The 20153-nt window shown below is 37.6% G+C and overlaps 2 protein-coding genes across 4 annotated transcripts in view; one reads left to right on the top strand and one right to left on the bottom strand.

The window, feature by feature from the left end:
- The window catches only part of aPKC (protein kinase C iota type), a 105831-nt gene extending 98874 nt beyond the window's left edge, over window positions 1-6957 (bottom strand). For both annotated transcript variants that reach the window (XM_067771394.1, XM_067771393.1), the window contains exons 1-3: window positions 6657-6957; window positions 1108-1448; window positions 919-1039 (exon numbers count right to left, since the gene is read on the bottom strand). In XM_067771394.1, the coding sequence (XP_067627495.1) occupies window positions 919-1039; window positions 1108-1287 (301 nt within the window). In that variant the 5' untranslated portion in view covers window positions 1288-1448; window positions 6657-6957. The remainder of the gene's footprint in view (window positions 1-918; window positions 1040-1107; window positions 1449-6656) is intronic.
- Window positions 6958-13103: 6146 nt separating this feature from the next.
- Window positions 13104-20153, top strand: part of LOC137243571 (CDK5 and ABL1 enzyme substrate 1) — a 125030-nt gene continuing 117980 nt past the window's right edge. For both annotated transcript variants that reach the window (XM_067771395.1, XM_067771396.1), the window contains exon 1: window positions 13104-13484. The gene's annotated coding sequence lies outside the window, so the exon portion shown is untranslated. The remainder of the gene's footprint in view (window positions 13485-20153) is intronic.

Below are 20153 nucleotides of genomic sequence, written 5' to 3' on the forward strand. Positions count from 1 at the left end.
CAAACATTTGTAATCACTTTGCAAATCACAATAGTTTAATTAGAACAGTAATACGATGATATGTGTAATAAGGGTGCATTTTAAAATATAAAATATACTAGAACATAATTCGAGAAAAAAATAAATACTGATAACAAAGAAAATTATACAATATTTACTTTTGCATCTAAAAAATATAATTTCCATGAACTGCGATTGTTGAGATATAACTAGTAACTAATTAAGTTATCTTACACAATGTAGGTTTTGTGACTTGAACGCTTGTTATCTTGAAGTCGAAAGATAGCATGTATTAAGTAAAATATATAATAATAAGTAAATTGGTAACAACGTTCTAATTAAGTTTTGTAGGTACACAAATATTAAGCACAACGAAGCGTTAAATTTTTACACACAAAACAATAACAAGAAATTGGTGGCGTTGTTGTTGTTGTTGTTGCAGCGATAAGGTTGCTCCCCGAAGGCTTTGGGAAGTGTTATCGATGTGATGGTCCTTTTCCGGATACATATCCGGTACGCTCCGGTACCATAGCACCATTAAGGTGCTAGCCCGACCATCTCGGGAACGATTTATGTGGCCACATTAAACCTTCATGCCATTCCCTCCCCACCCCCAAGTTCCATGAGGAGCCAGAGCCTCGTCTGTTAGTGAAACAGGATTCGCCGCGGATAGGTGAGGTTGACAATTGGGTTTGGAGAAGCTATATATTGCGCTGCCAACCTGAAGGGTTGCGCTACACAGCCCTTTCAATCTGGTATTTTAGTCGCCTCTTACGACAGGCATACCTACCGCGGGTATATTCTGATCCCCTAACCCGCTGGGTGGAAATTGGTGGCGTAGTTTGCTCCTGTTTGTAATCACCTGCATACACTATATAATATACATATATACATATGTACATACATACATAAACTTACCATGTATAACCAATTCTGAATCCCGATTTATTTCATACAAACGTATTGCTTCATCCAATTCCATTTGTGTACTTATCGTACATGGATCATTCTCTTCGTCTACCCATTTTATAGTGAAAGGCTGTGAAAAGATTAAGGAAATTATTGTTTAATTAAAAAATAAATTAAAAAAGTGACCTAAGTGCTTACTTGATCTGGTGGAAAACGACATATACCACGTATCTCAAGGCACAAATTTTCATAAGTGATATTCTCATCTATGTAGGTGATCATGATTTCACCATTATAAGCTGTTTTAACTTTGATCTCATTGGTGGCACTATTGGCATTGGTGCCGTCGGGAATGATTTGTGAAGGCATTTTCTGCATTTGTGAATTAATGATGATGTAGAATCTTTATTTTTGTTATTCCTTTGTTGTTGAGGGGACGTAAAGTTTTACAATACTTTTGAGTTTTTAGACAAACTTTAAGGTCACTTTCAATAGTTAAAGTTACAATAATTAAACGAGTAAGTACAAAAACGTCTGGACTGAAAAGAGAAAAAACATTATTTTTTGCATGCTAAAGAAACAACTTTTTTATTATTAATTTAACATTGTTATTTTTTAAATAATAAAAATAAAAAAAAAATTTGCATTTTTTTGTTTTAGAGATATCGAGTGGCTAAATATGGCAACACTCGTGTCTACCTATTTTGAACATAAATACAGGCGCGTGCATAAAATAAGTGTGCGATCATCCACTGATACGAGTGACAGCAACTTTCCCAAGAACTTACAACAAAAATTTAATCACATTTTAGACACAGCGGTTTAGGGGGCTTAGAATATACTCGCGGTAGGTATGCCTGTCATAGGAGGCGCCTTAAATACGCAATTGATTTAAGGGGTTGTGTAGCGCAACCATTTCAATGGGATGTCAGCGTTACTTCTAACTTCTCCAACCCAATTTTCAACCCCCTGTTTCTTTGGTAGACGAGGCTCTGGCGATAATAAGTTCCTCATGGACCTAGGTGATGGGGTGGGATGCCCTAGAAGGTTCAAAGTGGTCATATCAAATCGTTCCCTAGATGGTTGGGCTTATATCTGAATGGTACTTCCTAGCGGAATGGATCACATCAACATCGATAACACTCCCCAAAACCTTCGGGAGTGCGTTTATCGCTACAACAATAACAATAACAATCACATTTTTTTTATTTTCACATGATCACACGATGAGGCAATGCTGTCAATGCGGGATCACGACCCATATTGATGGATTTCAAAATTTCTAGATTCTTTTTGGCCATTGTTTTTTTATAGGATTAATGAAAAACAGAGGCTAAATATGTAATTTTAAAGCCTTAGTCCGTGTTTGTCAGTGCGAGTTTACACTCCAGCTACCGCCATAGTCGTAACCATACCCATACCCATAACCATCTCCAATGTGATCGATTAATGGTGCCTTAACCTAACAATCGTGAAAATTTCATAAAAATAAAGAAAACGCAAAAAATTTTAAACATATTCCACAAAAAATTAGTATCTTAGTCATAACTATCAAAACAATGAATAAAATCTACAAAAAGTTATTAAATTCAACAACTCAAATATATTTGGGTTATGGATATGGCGCGCACTGGAACCTGGTCCCATTAAAAGGACGCCTTAAAATCTTTCAAGAAGTCAATCCAGAAGCCCAAAAGAGCCTCCTGGAAGAACTTCACCAATGACATCGAAGAAGTCTAAGAGGCCAATCGCCTACGAAAGGTCCTCTCCAAAAACCCCATACCTCCCAGCTGCAATCGCACAGCGAACGGAGAATGGGCTACTTCTAGTACGGAAATTCTAGATACCCTGTTCAGCACTCACTTTCCAGGCTGCACCTCTCAACCATACCTCTTAAACACGCAATCTAACCCAGGGCCGTTTCGACACCTGGACCACATAGTTAGCGAAAAAGGAGTTATATGGGCAATCAAGTCCTTTAAACCCTTCAAATCTCCGGGAATGGATGGAATATTTCCCTCTGAATTGCAAGCTGCTAGCGATCTTATAAGCCCGCTGCTACCTAAAATCTACAAGGCCTGCCTCAATCTGGTCTATATCCCCACGGAATGGACCAAGGCAAAGGTAGTCTTCATATCCAAAGGAGGCAGTATATCGGGCAACTGTCCAAAGGATTTCAGACCAATAAGTTTGACCTCCTTCCTCCTAGAAGTTCTAGAACGATTGCTGGACGCCTATATTAGACGATCGGCAAATAAAGTACTAATCTCCAACAACCAACACGCCTACTCTAAGGGCAAATCCGTAGAAACAGCTCTACATGATATCACTACTAAGATAGAGAAGGGTCTTGCCTATAAAGAATTTACGCTGGGTATCTTTCTCGACATAGAAGGAGCCTTCAACAACGTTCTCCCAGCAGCGGTCACAAAATCTCTACGTTCCCTAGAGGTGGAAGAGCCTCTTGTGAAATTCGTCGAGCTCCTTCTAAACAAGAGAAGCATTATCTCTGAGCTGGGCAACTCATCGTTAATAAGGCATACCAACAGAGGAACCCCCCAGGGGGGCGTTCTTTCTCCACTACTATGGACCCCGACGATGAACGCTCTGTTATCTATACTACAGCCCATCGGATGCCAAGTGATTGCATATGCCGACGACATAGCTTTGACAGTTACCGGCAAACACCTTCCGGTGCTTGGCGAACTCTTGCAAAATGCTCTTAATCTAACAAACACTTGGTCTAGGGAATGCGGAATCAGCATCAGCAGTGAAAAGCTGAGATGGTGCTTTTTACCCACAAATGCATTATACCGCAATTTACCCTCCCGTCCCTAAATGGGAGGGAAATCAAACTCTCTACCGAGGTTTAATATCTCGGAGTTATTCTAGACAGGAAGCTTGACTGGAAGCGAAATGTGGAGTAACGATCCAGGAAAGCCACAATGGCTCTCTACGCTTGTAAGTCGGCAATTGGAAAAAGGTGAGGTCTCCAGCCACGCATAGTCCATTGGATCTACACGGCAGTGGTGAGACCCATACTCTTCTCCGCCGTCACCGTATGGTGGACGGCACTCGATATCGAATCTAACAAGAGCAAAGTAACGAGAGTGCAGAGGACGGCGGCAATGCTTACCAGCGGTTCCCTCCTCTCCACTCCCACCAAAGCTCTTGAAACCATATTATTCCTTCTCCCAACTGATCTATATGGTAGATAATGTGCCTCCTGCAACGCGGCAAGGCTCAAAGCTATCGAACCATGGAGGGACTGCAGGTTTGGACACCCACACCTTCTTGAAATTGGACCATACAACATCGTCCCCTTGCTGGGACAACAAATTTTCCACAAGAATCCCAGAGAGGAACGAGTGGGCAAACGGCGAGGAGCCGGGATTTCACGAAATCTCTGTTTTTACAGATGGCTCTAAACTAAACAACAGAGTCGGCAGCGGGATATTCTCGGAGAAGCTCAATCTAAGTGAGAGCTTCCGTTTACCCGACCACTGCAGTGTTTTTCAGGCTGAACTCATAGCTATCTGGGAAGCAGCCCTCTATCTTACTAACCTGCAGGTGACCAATTCTATTTCAATTTTCTCTGACTGCTAAGCTGCCATAAAATCCCTGCAATGCAGTAACACCTCGTCACAAGTGGCATTGAAGTGCAGAGAAACCCTCAACAAACTAGCTGAAAATTGCAATCTAAGCATAATGTGGGTTCCTGGCCACTGTGACATCTCGGGAAACTGCGCTGCGGATGAGCTAGCTAGGGAAGGCACCAACCTGCAAACAATAACCTCCGCGGGTTGGGCCAGCTCTTCTCTAAACATTTGCAAACACTGCCTGCGATCTCTTTTCATGAATCAGGCAAACGCCAGATGGGCCAAGGAACCTTCATGTAGTATATCCAAGCAAAACTGGCCTAAGCTGGATGGAAAGAGATCGCAAACGGTGATATTATTAATCCGTATCTCTATAAGCCCACTAGTAGGCCTTCTTACAGGTCACTGTCTCATGGGCACTCACGGTGCCTATATGGGCCTGCAGACAAATGACTTCTGCCGCAGCTGTAGGGACGAGGAGATAGAAAGCGTAGAGCACTATCTGTGCCGCTGTCCCGCACTGTCAAAAACCCGGTACCAATGCCTCCACAGACACTCCTTTGGGTACCTTGCGCAGCTTGAATCTATAAACCCAAACGACATCTTGCGTTTCATTAGGCAAACGCGCTGGTTTAGCCTCACCTCTTCTTCGAAAAGTAGGGTAACAGGAAATAGGGGCCCCCGCGTGGTAGCACAACGGGCCACAACGGCCTACGTGAGTCTCCGTTCGGACAGCGCAGGCAGCCACTTTAACCTAACCTATGGATATGGCGACAAACCAAAAACCAATTGGTTGGCTATGGTATGGTTATGGCGGTAGCGTTATGGTCGATCAGCTGTTTTATCTGGTTATGGTTTAATGGTTATAAGTCACCATTAATTGGCCCTTTAATCCTGACACCTCAGCCGCTGAGATGAGGAGCAAAAAATTGTATGTTATTGAACAAAGTGGCAAAGTTAAACTAAAGTCAACTTTAACTAGAGTTTAAATTTCCACTGAAAAACCAGGCATTAATCCTAAAACTTGGAGATACAATTTCCTTTTTTTTTTGATTTCCCTACAACCATTCCTCTCGATTTTACCGCATGTTGAAAATTGCCAAAAATTATGATTTTTGTTTTTAATCACTAAATTTTTCCCGTAGTGTAATTTGCATAGTTTAATATCACATTCACTATTTGTACTGAAATAAGGAATGCTTTTAAAATGCACAGTACTGTATGTGTGGGCGCCAGCATCCATCTCCCTTATACACAATATACATAGCTGCAATTGATAAAAGCAAATCACGATGATGACGATAATGACGTTGAAATGTAAACAAATGCGATTATCCACAAGTGGTTATATGAGCAAACAAAATAAATCAAAAAGAACGCGGGCGGCAGCGTAAATGAAAACTTGAATATAAGATGTGAAATATTAATTTTTTGGATTGTTTATAATACTATATAATGCTAATGCTAATATAACACTTAAAAATTTCAAAACGTTGTGGCAACTCCTAACTGACCTTATTTTTTATTATTTCCTTTTTCGTAGTTCAGCACAGCTTAAGCAGCCGGCAATGAATCATGCAACAAGTTGATTTCTTCGTTTAGCTGAAAATTGCTTCACTGTGCTGACGTGAACTATCAATGAGACAAATGATTAACACATTCTTCACACTTTTTACGCAAACGCCTCTTTTTAATGCAGTTAATTTATATGTGTATGCACATGCACTTTTAACACATTTCACTGCTAGTAAGAGGTTACAATTGAAAGGTGTCTGTGGAAAATGACCAATTGCTCGAGAGAATATAAAGAGCTCACAATTGAATGCATATTTCAACGTCTTAGATACGGTTGGATGCAATTTTAGCAGCAGTAAGAGCAACAGTCGCAGAGCTTTAGATTCCTTTGTGTTCGTATTTACTTTTACTGTGATCCTATAGAAAATATTCACTTACTTTATGTACTTTTACTGCATTTTTACAATTCAACTGATCTTCAAACGCTACTCCACACCTTGTACGTGTGGACTTGGCCAAAGTGAATACATTTGTCTAGTTCGTACGTAGGGGCGCTTGTATAATTTGTTCGTGCTTAGCTGTCTTGGCCTAAAAAGTATAGGGTTAATTCACCTTATTAATACAATTTTTTACCTTTTACACTCTTCGTTTTCTTTTTTATGTATATATCCATTTACCACTTCCACAGCTTACTACTAGCTTTCGACGATTTTCTTTTTCGATCTTTTCACATTCACAAATCCACGATATCAAGACAGAGATTGACTTTCAAACGTAACAAATCTCATGTTCGAATTAAAACCAACATAAATTAAAAACACACAGAAATTAAATAAACAAATAATAAAACGAATTAAGACTTTAATTTGTTCGTGGCCAACAAATTAATTTAATTTAATTGAATGTGCGGCACGAAAACCATAAACAAGATAAAAGTCCGAAAATGCAAGGGAAAATGGTAGTTGACCAGAGTTGTATTTCGCGTTCAGTGTTGCTAAAGAATTTTTAGCGGGTTAAGTCAACGGTGCTTCAATTTGACAACCACAAGAAAATTGTAAACTTCAACTGCAAATATTTTTATCGTGTTATTAGCTGTTTTTTTTTTTTCACATCTATATATGTTTACGCTTAAACTTTATAAGGACTGCTAAGCGACAAACTTTAAATACACCCCTGAAATTGCTACGCATAAATTTCAAAACACATTATACTCAGATATAACTGAAATATGTGTCTATGTTTCACCCTCTGCACTAATTCTATGTATTCTATGAGCGTCCACTATTTATCACAACTTAAGCCGGAGTCATTGATGCCGTATGTCGTATCGCTGTATCCGTATCACTAGCGAAATCAGCTGTTTATCGTTACGACGGTAAACCAAAACCCAATTGGTTGGCTACGATACGGTTACGACCTTAGCGGCACCAATAATCGATTGCATTGATTCTCATAGGATTGGTCGAATCAGATGTTATAAGGTTACCGATACGGTTACCGATAAAGCACCAATGTCTGCAGCTTTATTCAGCTATATGTTATACACAGAAATACAACAGAGACTGACTCCACATTTCGGTACACCCTGTGCTGTAGCTAGTTATTTAACCGCTGCCGCTAGATGGGTTTCCCAAGCATTATCTAAGCGAGGATAGGCGTTTTTTTTTTCACGCGCAAACGAAACGTATATGCGTGTAAAAAAAACACGGCTAGTGTTACCAATGACCCATACGTTACAAATGCTCTCTTTATATCGTTGGTCAGGCCTATTTTAGAATACGCTTCAATAATTTGGAATCCGCGTTATCAGGTTCATTCTGACAAGCTGGAATCGGTCCAGAAACAATTTTTACTTTTTGCTTTAAAACAATTACCATGGGCTCCCTCGAAAAATCTTCCTCCCTACTGCAACCGGTTAAAACTATTACAGTTACCCACGTTACAGAGCCGCAGGGAGATGCTTGGCGTCTTATTTATTGCAAAACTAATAAGAGGGTCAATAAATAGTCCATTTTTGCTTGATGAAATAAAGTTTAATGTTCCAATTAGGCCATCTAGACATTTTATTTCAATTTTTGTAGCTACACGCAGATCGAATTATGAAATGCACGAACCACTTCGCTGTTTATGCCATGATTTTAATAAATTCTGTAAAAATGTTGACGCCTATGACTCGTTTTTTAGTATTAAAAAATATCTTTTAACCACATCAAATTTATAATTTGAAATGAAGCAAAGAACGTTAACCACGAAAATACTATTCAACCCTTTATTTCAAATATAAAAGTACCAGTTATTGGAAACTTGATCATTATTTTTATATGTATGTGCTCAAATGTATTCTGAAAATTTTTTCTACTATTAATTCGCTCTATTGTTGTCAATTTCATAAACTCTCGTGTGCCCCTTCTAGGAAAACAGCTCCGTCGTGAGTACTCTGTGCGAGGTCTTTTGAGATTCTTACAAGAATTCATTTACTACGTTTTAGCTTCTGCTTACTTCAAAGTTTTGAATTTGAAATTGTCGAGCGTTTAATTAAATACTGCTTAAATATTATTTTAAAATATTGCATATGTTATTCCTACATTATATCTTTAAATTAAGTGTCTGTATATTTGGTCTGTATTATTGTTTAATTTGTAGACTGATAAATAAATGGAAATTCTTTACTTTAACTCACAACTGCTAAAAATCATCCAAAAATATCGGGAGAAGTGTCAAAACACGCGCTTTGAAACCAGGATCAAGAATTCGAAAGCGGAACTTGGAAATGTTATTTCTTTTCGGAGATATTTGAAAACAAAATTGAAAATGTTCATGTGGTTGTTGTAATTTTGATGATTTTGTTGTACCCATAAGAAAAACTGTGGGTAAAATGGTTTTGCGCGGATATAGATTTGGTTTCCAAACCGGTGTTGGACCCACCCAGGGTAATTTTTTATAAGCGCGACCAAAGGCCGCCAATGCAGAAAGGTGTTCTGCACAAAAATACTATGGATCCCACCCCCGGTTTCGGAGCGCCCGGGGCCATTTTGCGGTTTTTTGACAGAAAACAAATTTGGAATTTCCGCTTTCGGATTCGTGGTACTAGGATCAAAATGCCTCTCCAGATATTTTTGGGCGAGTTTTAGCAGTTGTAAGCCAAATAAAAGAATTACCAAATAAATAAATAAATGTCAAGACCAAAGAGGATAAATATATCCTCTTTGTCAAGACCACCACTTCCGATACTTTTGAACGCGTATCAAAGAGGATAAATATATAAGAGACGGCAGTCTGCTACTCGGTGAAAAAAGAAAAATTGCAGCTATTTTAATCGTTGAAAGCAGAGTTTATTCGATTGGGTATCGCTAATTCTCTTGCCCACATATTCGTAAACAGTGCCACGAAAGATAAATAAGTTCAGTGACAGTCCGGTGAAGCAGCAAACTGAAATAGAAGAAGACAAAAGGAAGAAAAGTGTCAAAAGTTATCAAAATTGGAGGAATAAGCAAAGAGGATAAATATATATTTATTTATAAATATATTTATCCGCTTTGCTGGCGCACAAATTGAACCAGACTTTTATCTGGCTCAAATCGTTGTTGTTGCATATACATGCAAAATTGTTCATCTGGCTCATACCTATATGACACTACTTTATTTTCGTGTATTTTTTTTTTTGTATTTTATCTTAAATTTTTTGTCGCGCTCGCTCCTAATACGGCTTCAGTACTGGTGTAAGTGTGTGAACTATATAAACTAAAGAAATACAAGAAAAATACAATCTAGTTCATTAAAAACAAACGGGCTAGTTGTAATTCGATAGGTTTTTTTGACATTCGACAGTTTTTTCGTTTTTTTCTGACAAATAACAATTTTGTTTTTAGTTGAAAATTTGATGCATAAAAACACAATTAAAATCAACTTTCTTGTGAAAAAAGTGAACTATTAGAGACCGAAATAATTTTCGCGTGTTATTTGCATTGTTTTTATTGTTAAAAATGTTAATGTAAAAATAAAATGTAAAACCTAAACAAAAACATGTCAAACTCATTAATTTTGGGGGAATAGCGGTCTCGCCTTTTCATGATAGAAATTGTTTTGTGTTTTGAAGTTCCGATAAAGTTTTGTCAGTTTTTTAGCTTGGAATCCAAGCAAAAATAAAGTAGTGTCATATATGGTTCAGGATCTTTGTGACGGGATGGTTGCTAATCTATTCGTTTTTTCCAGGGACGGAAAATAATAATTATTTTTTTTTCGGAGTCGAAAAAGTCCTGGTCAAAAAATGGTCCTAGGTGAAAATTTTTGAGTTCCCAGGTATCCCTATAGCAATATCATGTTGAATCATGCATCCTTTTTATTTTTCGAACTTTTTCCATAAAAGTCCACATATAAAAGTAAAATCTGTATTTCTATTTTTTTTTTATCCGATAGAAATAGTTTAACTTTTATTTCCGTACTTTTATTTCTAAAAGTCCGAATTTAACTAGGGGTTGGATTTTATATAAGGTGCCACGATTTTCAAACTTTTGTTGATTTGTAGGGGTAGAAGGGGTCCTAAAAATCAAGTTCTAGGAAACTCTTAGTTTATGAAATATAAGCTTTTTAATTTCCAGATTTAGTAAAATTTCAACTTAAGTCCTGCACTTAAAATTCGGGTCGCACATGTCGATAGCGGTATTAAAATGCGCGTATTTGCGTCAAGTGTCAGAATCCGAAAGCAGAGACTATATTTTTTATCTCGTTTAAAAGTTATTCGCGGAAAATCCGTCGGTACTATTGTCGCTTTATTCGTTGCTGCAATTAAATAAACGAAAACATGAAGGTTGTGAATAATGTTGCCAGCTCCGCAACAATATCTTTTTATCTTGGTAGAACATTATAAGGTGGTGGCACGTCGACATAAATGCAAACAAACATACACTATCAATGTATTTTGTTTTTGTAAAACACTTTTAATAATATGTAGTCTAATATTATTTGGGGTGCTGCGCAAAAGGGTGTACTACGCAGAAGGACATCACCGTGGCGGTAGCCACTTTTATACCACACACCCGGACTTGGCATGGCGTAGTCCAGGGTTATTTTTTATAAGCGGGGCCGTAGGCCGCCTATGCAGAAAGGTGTTCTACGCAGAATTACTGTGGATGGCGCAGCCGGTGTTGGATCGGCTAACATAACATTAAACATAAGAGTTATAAGGTAAGCTCGTTCACGAATGCAAAAAAGTGCTTTTTCAAATTTTTTGTAAATAAAGACTAGAAAAGTTAAAGATATATATACACCAGATGAAAGGTATTTTTAAAAGTTATTTTTCGATTTTTTAATTTCGGAGATATTTTGATTTGAAAAATTCATAATTTGACCTTTTGACATGGAATTACCTTCAAACCTTTCATTTGCACTAAAAAAGAAATACACCGTTGGAATCAGCATAAAAATGTCTATAACGTCCGATATTTTATTTATTTTTTTTTTTTGACAAATGTATGTATTCTCCACTTCTTCCAATTAAATACATTAATTTCAAATTATTCAGAGAATTACAAAAACAAAATACATTGATAGTGTATGTTTGTTTGCATTTATGTTGATGTGCCACCACCTTATAATGTTCTACCAAGATAAAGAGATATTCTTGTGGAGCTGGCAACACTATTCACCACCTTCATTTGTTTTCGTTTGTATAATTACAATAACGAAAAAAGCGACAATAGTACCGACGTGTTTTCCGCGAATAACTTTTAAACGAGATACAAAATATAGTTTCTGCTTTCCGATTTCGAATCATGACGCAAATACGCGTCTTTTGATACCGCTATCGACATTTGCGACCTGAATTTTAAGTGCAGGACTTAAGTTGAAATTTTACAAAATTTGGAAATTAAAAAGCTTATATTTCATAAACTAAGAGTTTCCTAGAGCTGCGGATGATAATTTTGTGATTTTTAGGACCCCATCTACCCCTACAAATCAACAAAAGTTTGAAAATCGTGGCACCTTATATAAAATCCAACCCTAAAGCTGGAGTCATTGGTGCCATATTTCGTATCGCTGTATTCGTATCCCTAATATAATCAGCTGTTTATCGTTACGACGGTAAACCAAAACCCAATTGGTTGGCTACGATACGGTTACGACTTTAGCGGCACCAATAATCGATTGCATTGATTCTCATAAGGTTGGTCGAATCAGCTGTTAAAAGGTTACCGATACGGTTACCGATAAAGCACCAATGTCTCCAGCTTTAATAGTTTTGAATGGAATTATAGTATAAAAGGAATAACAGTTTCGGGTTGGTTGGCAACGCGGAGCGTAGTAACTTTTTAATACAATATTTGCAACCCTGTATTAACATTTTTTCGATTTGGCTTGCTTTGTATTGGCAGATTTTTTCATCAGTCCGAAAAATTATCTCATTTGGAAAAGTCAATTTCTTATTACAATTCGTTGATAAGGATTTCACATTTGTGCATAAAATATTTAATTACTATCTTTAATTGAAAGTTAAATAATAAAAAAAAGTGCTCTAATTTTAAATATCATATAAAGGCCCCAAAAATTTCGTTTATTGCCAATTTTTACAGTTACGATGAAAAGTACGAATAGCTTACAAATGCGTGTGCAATAAATAGCGAAGAACGAACGATATCTTCCGATTTGCGGCAGACCAAGTCGTGGGCGTGCGCTGGAATACTTTTGTTATTTGCAGAAAGCGCAGTCTGTTGAAAATCTGAACCATGGTAAATTTTACCAAGTAGCGCAACTAACAGCTGATCGGTGAAAATTCGCACATTCACACGCACAGTTCTCGACTCAATTTCAAAACAAAACTTTAGATTATTTAATTCAAATTTTAAAGTGAGATAATCCTTACAAATTTATGTATACAGAATATATATGGCGTTTTTGTTGTTATTAAAACAATAGTTTTATTTATATTAAAGCCTTTATCATTTTTTTTTTTTAACTTTGAAAAATCTCCGAACACCATTCCTTCATTATATGACATTCGACTGCCTAGTCCACTGCCTTCCACTCTATTCGCAACATAACCTCTACTTAAGCTGCCAAACTATATAGTAAACAATGATCTGAACAGTGGCTTGGACAAAGTGCAAAAATATGTATTTATGCTGAGTTTTGATTGCATACAATTTGCAAAATTCTTCATTAAAAAGTGTTAGCAAAATTTCACATCGTGCTCTTCGCTGTGCCGCGGCAGTCCTTCGTTGCTAAGTTTTGTGAATAAAAGTAGGAAATCCCAGCGAGTGTGTACAAAAATAGGCAAAATGATTCGCCAGAAACAGTTTTAAACAAAACAACAAACAAAACTATTTAAGATTACTTTTTGTAAGGCCACGCAAAATTTGCGTCACAACCACTGGAGGTCAGTGCCAGAAAATTACGTGTGTATTTAAAAGCTATTTTTAGCTTAGAAGATTAAGTATAACACAAAAAGCCAATTATTCAATATAGGTAAGTTAATTAAAAAAATGCTATTTATCTTTCTTACATATTGGGCTTTTCATCCCTCTTTATCGCAGCAAAGCAGTCATCCTCTTGCTTTGGTCATGTACTACCTCAGACTTTTCAGTAATTTTCCACTTGGCATGTACCTTGCCTTCCTTTTTGCAATTACATCGTCTCATGTCCACTGTCTACGCCGCAGTCGTACAAGATCTTCGTTGCCTTCTTTTTGTTTTGGTATTTTTGTTCTATTTTGTTTCTATTACATTTTGTTGTAACCTTCGCCTTTTTCCGGCGTCGAATGTTTACAATTGCAATCCATTACAGTCATAGAAAAATCGATTTTTCTCACACAGCCACTGTATGGAATTGTGCTTCGTCTATCCGCTTTTTTTGTTCACAGCTTTCGATTATAAGAACACTCATCGAATGATCCTCGAGAAATTTGCAACCGCAGCTTCAATTATTTTTGTATTTCATTCATGTGTTTGAAGTAGCCAGCAAGTATGCAGAAATAAATATTGCTTGGTAAGCATTTCTTTCTTTTGAATTCTCCCGAAGCGCACACGTCATCCATCGCCCATCGCCCATGATTATACATTTGCTGCTGTTCTTTCATTCGTTACCAATATAGATACACAGTTTCATATTCGACATCGCTGTATTCATCTTCCATGTAAAATTCGAAAAGTTTCTATTAAAATTCTTGCATTGGACGTTCAGGAGGAGCAAATGTTTGTCCTGGTTTGGTAATGGAATTTGATACAGTGAGTATAATTGCAATATTTTTGTTAAGCTTCATATTACGAAGGAGGTAGTAGTTTAAAACGTTTGATGCAAAGAGATGTGTAACCCTTGCACAAACTCACTCTTATTCTAGAAATCACTTCATCAGCATTGCTTGATTTCGTATTAAAGACTGTAGATCTAAAGTTAAAACCACCAACACCACATAACTACTAGTTAATAGCATTCGCCTGAAGAATCTACATTGTGATATAAGTCTGCGCTTAAGAGGTGAGTATATCTAGTTTTTACGCAGGCAAGGAGGCAAGGGCTGGTGCTCAGCTTTGCTACTTACCATGCTACGGAGATTCTAGTTGTGGGTTGGTGCGGCCGTGCTTTGTCCATCCAATAGGCGCGACCAATCACAAATTGTCATCAATGGCCTCTAATGGGAGTACAATGAAACATGCTGTTTCAAAAGGGGTGTACCATACTGAGAGGGGTGTTAGAGGCGTTGGTTCCACATTACAATTGAAGAGATAGTTGGTGTAATGTGGGGACACATTGCAAGCAGGACATACATTTTGTATGTCGGGGTTGATTCTGGATAGGTAAGAGTTTAAACTGCTACAGTACCCAGATCGAAGTTGTTCTTGAGTGACCCGCGTTTCCCCTAGGGAGAGTGCGTTCCTCTTCTGCTAGTTATGGGTATTTTTCATTAAGTACCGGACTCGCCGGGCAATTCCTGGCATAGAAGTCTGACGCCTGTTTGTGGATATCAATGAGGACCTGGTTGTGCTTTTTTGCTCCATACGGCTGTGTTCTCAGGTGATGTATTTTCTCATAATGCTTATGGAGATGACCCCTTAAGCCCCTGGGCGGTGTAGCCTCCTCAATAAGATGTCTGTTGGGATGTCCAGGTTACTGGGTATTCAACAGAAACTGTTTGGTTATCATTTCATTTCTCTGCCTAATGGGGAGTACCGTTGTTGTTGTTGTAGCAGTGCTTCGCCTCATCCAGGCGACCGATCACAAATTGTCATCGATATCCTCTAACGGGATTCCAAGGAAACTTGCTGTTTCAACAGAGGTGGACCATAATGAGAGGGGTGTTAGACGCGTTGGTTCCACAATACAGTTCAAAAGATGGTTGGTGTCATGAGGGGACACGTTACAAGCAGGACATATGTTATGTATGTCGGGGTTGATTCTGCATAGGTAAGAGTTTAACCTGTTACAATATCCAGATCGAAGTTGAGCTAGAGTGACTCGCGTTTCCTTAGGAAGTGTGCCTTCCTCTTCTGCTAATTTTGGGTATTGTTCTTTGAGTACAGGATTCACCGGGCAATTACTGGCATAGAGGTCCGGCGCCTGTTTGTGGAGTTCACTGAGGACCTGCTTGTGTTTTTTGGCATAGTGCTTACGGAGAGGACTCCTTAAGCCCCTGGGCGATGTTGGCTCATCAATCAGATGTCTGTTGGGATGCCCAAGTTTATTTTCGCAGGCCTGTAGCTTCTTCCAGTGAATAATCTTTAGGCTTGGCGACCATATCGGGGACGCGTAGAATGCAGTCGGCTGGCCAATTGCTTTATAAGTGGCAATGTGCGTTTCGTGGTTGGCCGTGTTAGCTGGAAGCGCCGTAGGGCGCGACCAGCAACGGGTACTTGATTTGGCTTGCTGAGCAGCAGATCTGCTAAAGGGTTGACTCCTGGACGCCCTTGAGCATGAACAGAAAGGTGCCAGAAAATATTTGTAAAAGTGCCGAGGTCGGCGAATGTTGGGATCTAGCCCAGAACACCCCGTGTGATGCAGCCATCCTTTGAACGTGACACATTGATATGAGCGAAACCGTCATAAAAAGTAACGTTTCCGGCGCAACTATTTCTCTGGACCCATGGTTGGGTTCAACACCTTGCTTGAGCAAGATAGTATGGAGCCGTCGCACATCAAAGATCTGCTATGAGGATTACAATTTGTGAGGGGTGCAACAAATTAAATAAGGTTAATCTGAAATAAGCAGCTGTAGAGCAACAACATAGTATGTAGCAGCTGCACAATAAGAGCATACATCACTTGTCATGGCGCGTTGCCAGGAGTCCGATTTCAGAAAGAATCAATAAGTTTCACGTTGGAAGAAAACAAAACCAATATGACTATATACCTAACAACTATTCTTACAAAAAAGCCGGCCAACTGTCTGCCTATTCTCGTATTTTTTTATATATCTCTGTATAAATTTGTACTGTATTTTCATATGTATGTACATATGTACATATATTAGATTTCTCAGCGATTTTGGCACGTTCCATTCAATGGCGTGATTGCAAGGCAGCCAATAAGCTGGTTAATTGTCTCTTTCTATTCTCTCAGCATTGTTCGTCTACTGCCACCCACTGACTGTATATTGTTATAGCACAACGTTGTTCAAAGTGAATACAAAGAGTTATTTGTTTATTAATAATTGTTGGAAAATATTTTGGGATAGAACGATTTTGAACAGGCAGCCGAAATGGGGTGATACTCTACTCAGCAGCCGCAATGAACTAACACAAAAAAAAAATTAAAGGAAATGGCTAATTGTCTTATAACTTTATATTCGAGCCTTGATTTTGACAGACGAGTTCAGTTTTTGTTGTTATATCGGCCTACTGATTTGTCACCTTTGTCACTTCATTGATTATCAATAATTTTTCACAGTCGTAATATGTGTCGTTCTCGTCTAGTATATGTATTTGTTCGGCTCACTAGTCAGAGAGGCGTTTTGTTTGTCAATGGGTTGACCATGTAAAGCTCATTGCACTTTTGTGCAACAACAATGCGTTCAAATTTTTCACAGGGAAAACATAAAGCATAAAGAGTGAAATAAATAAACTTTTTCTCGGCTGCCAAGAGACGTTGCCAACAACCGCGCGCCTTCAATGCTGTTGTACTTGGTCAAGAGGCATGTGCACAAACATATTGTATGTGTATAAAGTAGGTACATTCACATTCATGTGCATTCATTTCATTTCATTTCATTTTATTTCATTTTATTTATTTATTACGACAAAAAAGCCTAATTCATAAATTAAATTATATTACAATTTACTATCTTATTGCTAAGGTTTTACAATATTCATAAAGTTTTGCTTTAAAAGCTCCGATTTCATTACAACTTTTTATATCTATAGGCAGTTCATTGAAACTTTTTAGACCTTTATAAAAAATATTTTGCTGATCTATTTTAGTTCTGAATAAAGGCAGTTTGAAATTGTGTTTATTCCTTGTATTAATGTTATGTGTTTGCTTAACTAATACTACGTTTTTACTTAGATATTCAGGTACATTTTCACTTTTAATATTAAATATAAACTTCATAGCGTGAAAAAAAATCTTTTGCTTTACACTTAACCAGTTCAAACTTCTCAGCATATCAGCCGTACGAGTATCTCTAGGTTTTTTAAGAATAAATCTCATACATCTGTTTTGCATCTTTTGAAGTTTATCCATTTCTTTGTCTGACACAATGAATAGAATAGATGGGCAGTTTACAAAGTGCGATTCTATAATGGACTTATATATAATTATTTTGTACTTTTTTTGAATATATTTGGATGTTCTCTGCATAACCCCAATTTTTTTCGAGACTTTCTGGACTGTGTAGTTTATATGTTCTTCAAACTTGAGTTTGTTATCAATTATAATTCCCAAATATTTTATACTGTCAACTTTTTGTATGCTTTCATCATTTATTTTTAAACCAATTATATCCTCATTAACGTTCCTCCTTGTTATTATCATAAATTTCGTTTTATTTATATTAAGTTTCAGTCTATTTCCGCCCAACCATTTATACAGGTTATTCAGTTCATGTTGTATTTTAGAAAGTGCAGAATTAATATTATTCTCACTAATCATTATTAATGCATCATCAGCGAATAGTTTAATTTCACAACCTTCAATAGCGTTAACTATATCATTAATATAAATTAAGAACAGTATCGGTGCCAAAACTGAGCCTTGTGGTAACCCTATAGGTACTTCCAATTCATCAGACATCACGGTATTTATAACCGTTTTCTGTCTCCTCTGCTTCAAATAGCTGCGAAACCAGTCAAGTTCTATACCAGTTATACCAATACGTTCCATTTTTTTGATTAAGATCTCCCTATCCACTGTTTCAAAAGCTCGTTTGAGGTCTAGGAAGACTGAAACAACCACTTTTTTTTTATTTAACTCTTCTTTCCAGTCATGTATCACCAAATTAAGAGCTGTCTCACATGAATGTTTCTTTCTAAAGCCTGACTGCTGGTGGGCTAGTATATTATTATCTTCAAGGTATTTCGTTAACTGGTTCTTAACATAAGCTTCAAGTATTTTACAATCACTAGGCAGGGTGTTTATGGGTCTAAGTTCTTCAGGTTTTACTGTCTTTTTAACTTTTTCCACTGGTATCACCGTTGACGTTTTCCACTTTTCTGGTACAAGACCCTCTTCTAGGCTGTTATTGATTATTTGTGCGTAGAAATATCCTGTATACGATATCCAGTCTTTAAGTACTCCATCAGATAAAAGTTTTCTGCCGCCTATTTTATATTTGAACTCTTTCAGAATATTAATAACTTCGTCTGTTGTTATTTTGGCAAACTTTAATCTAGAATTGACTTGTACATCACTTAGTGCTACACGGCAAGGTTCTATGATGTTATTAAATTTCTATTACGCTATTTATAAAGAACCTATTTAGACCATTTGCCAGCTCAGTTTCATTTTCTACCATCAATTCACTTAATAGTTCTGTTGTACGGTATTGCCATTAAACAGGGTGTGTGGCTGACAATATTGTTTTTAGTTTGAAATACTATTAAGAAGGATGACACACAATGTTGTTGTTGTAGCGATAAGCGTATAAACCCGACTACCTCCGGTGCGATTTAATAAGACCACATTGATCGTCTAGGCCACCGCGGCCTCATCTCCTGGTACGATGCAGAACTTGTGATCGGCAGAGCCTCGGCTGCTAAAGAGCGAGGATTTACCACGGGTAGGTTAGTTTGAGAATTGGGTTGGAGAAGCTATAAATTACGGTAGCATCTTGCCGCAGGTATATTCTGAGACAGTTAACCCGATGAGAGCACTGGCTCTCTGTGGGCCACAACAACATCAATTTGGCTCCGCTAGAATTTCAGAACTTAGAGCCTTACTTTCGTTTTAGTATTGCCTTTCTGGCACACTTTAGATCACATGCAGAATAAAAAAAACTGAAGTAGTTGTGGCAAACACTCTTACCAATTTTTACTTTGTTTTGAAATTTCTTTTTTTACACTTCTATCTTTTTAAATTTTGTCTGCTCACAGAAAAATTATGATTATTAAAAATTCTTTTAAACACGGAACTACTTTTTTTTTTAAATATATAGTTTTATCTATATATTTTTGGTGACCCCGACGTGATTTGTTGGATATGTGTGGGATCATTACGTGTTGCATATCTTCCATACATCAGCAATTGTACAGTTCCTAGGAGTAGTATAAAACCACTTGCCACGGAAGTGGAAATATTTTGTGACGTGTCAACTCAACACGTAAAACCTTATATCCCAATGGAATTTAGAAAAGAAATTTTTGAAAACTTACATAGATTATCGCAACCTGGTATAAAAGCCACACAACGTTTGTTTACTCAAAGATTCGTATGAATAAACAAAAAAAAAAAAATGTAAGGCGCGATAACCTCGAAATTTGTTGAAGAGATCTAAGGCCGAGCTTTTCTTCCAATTTACGTCGTGCTCCTCTTGATTTTCCCTACAAATTGGCCGGACGGGACCTACATGTTTTATGCCGACTCCGAACGGCATCTGCAAGGCAGATGAGTTTTCACTGAGAGCTTTTCATGGCAGAAATACACCCGGAGCGCTTGCCAAACACTGCCGAGGGGCGACCCCGCTTAGAAAAATTTTCTTCTAATTGAAAA

The sequence above is a fragment of the Eurosta solidaginis genome, chromosome 3, assembly GCF_040869045.1.
Source record: "Eurosta solidaginis isolate ZX-2024a chromosome 3, ASM4086904v1, whole genome shotgun sequence".
In the NCBI taxonomy this organism is placed as follows: domain Eukaryota; kingdom Metazoa; phylum Arthropoda; class Insecta; order Diptera; family Tephritidae; genus Eurosta; species Eurosta solidaginis.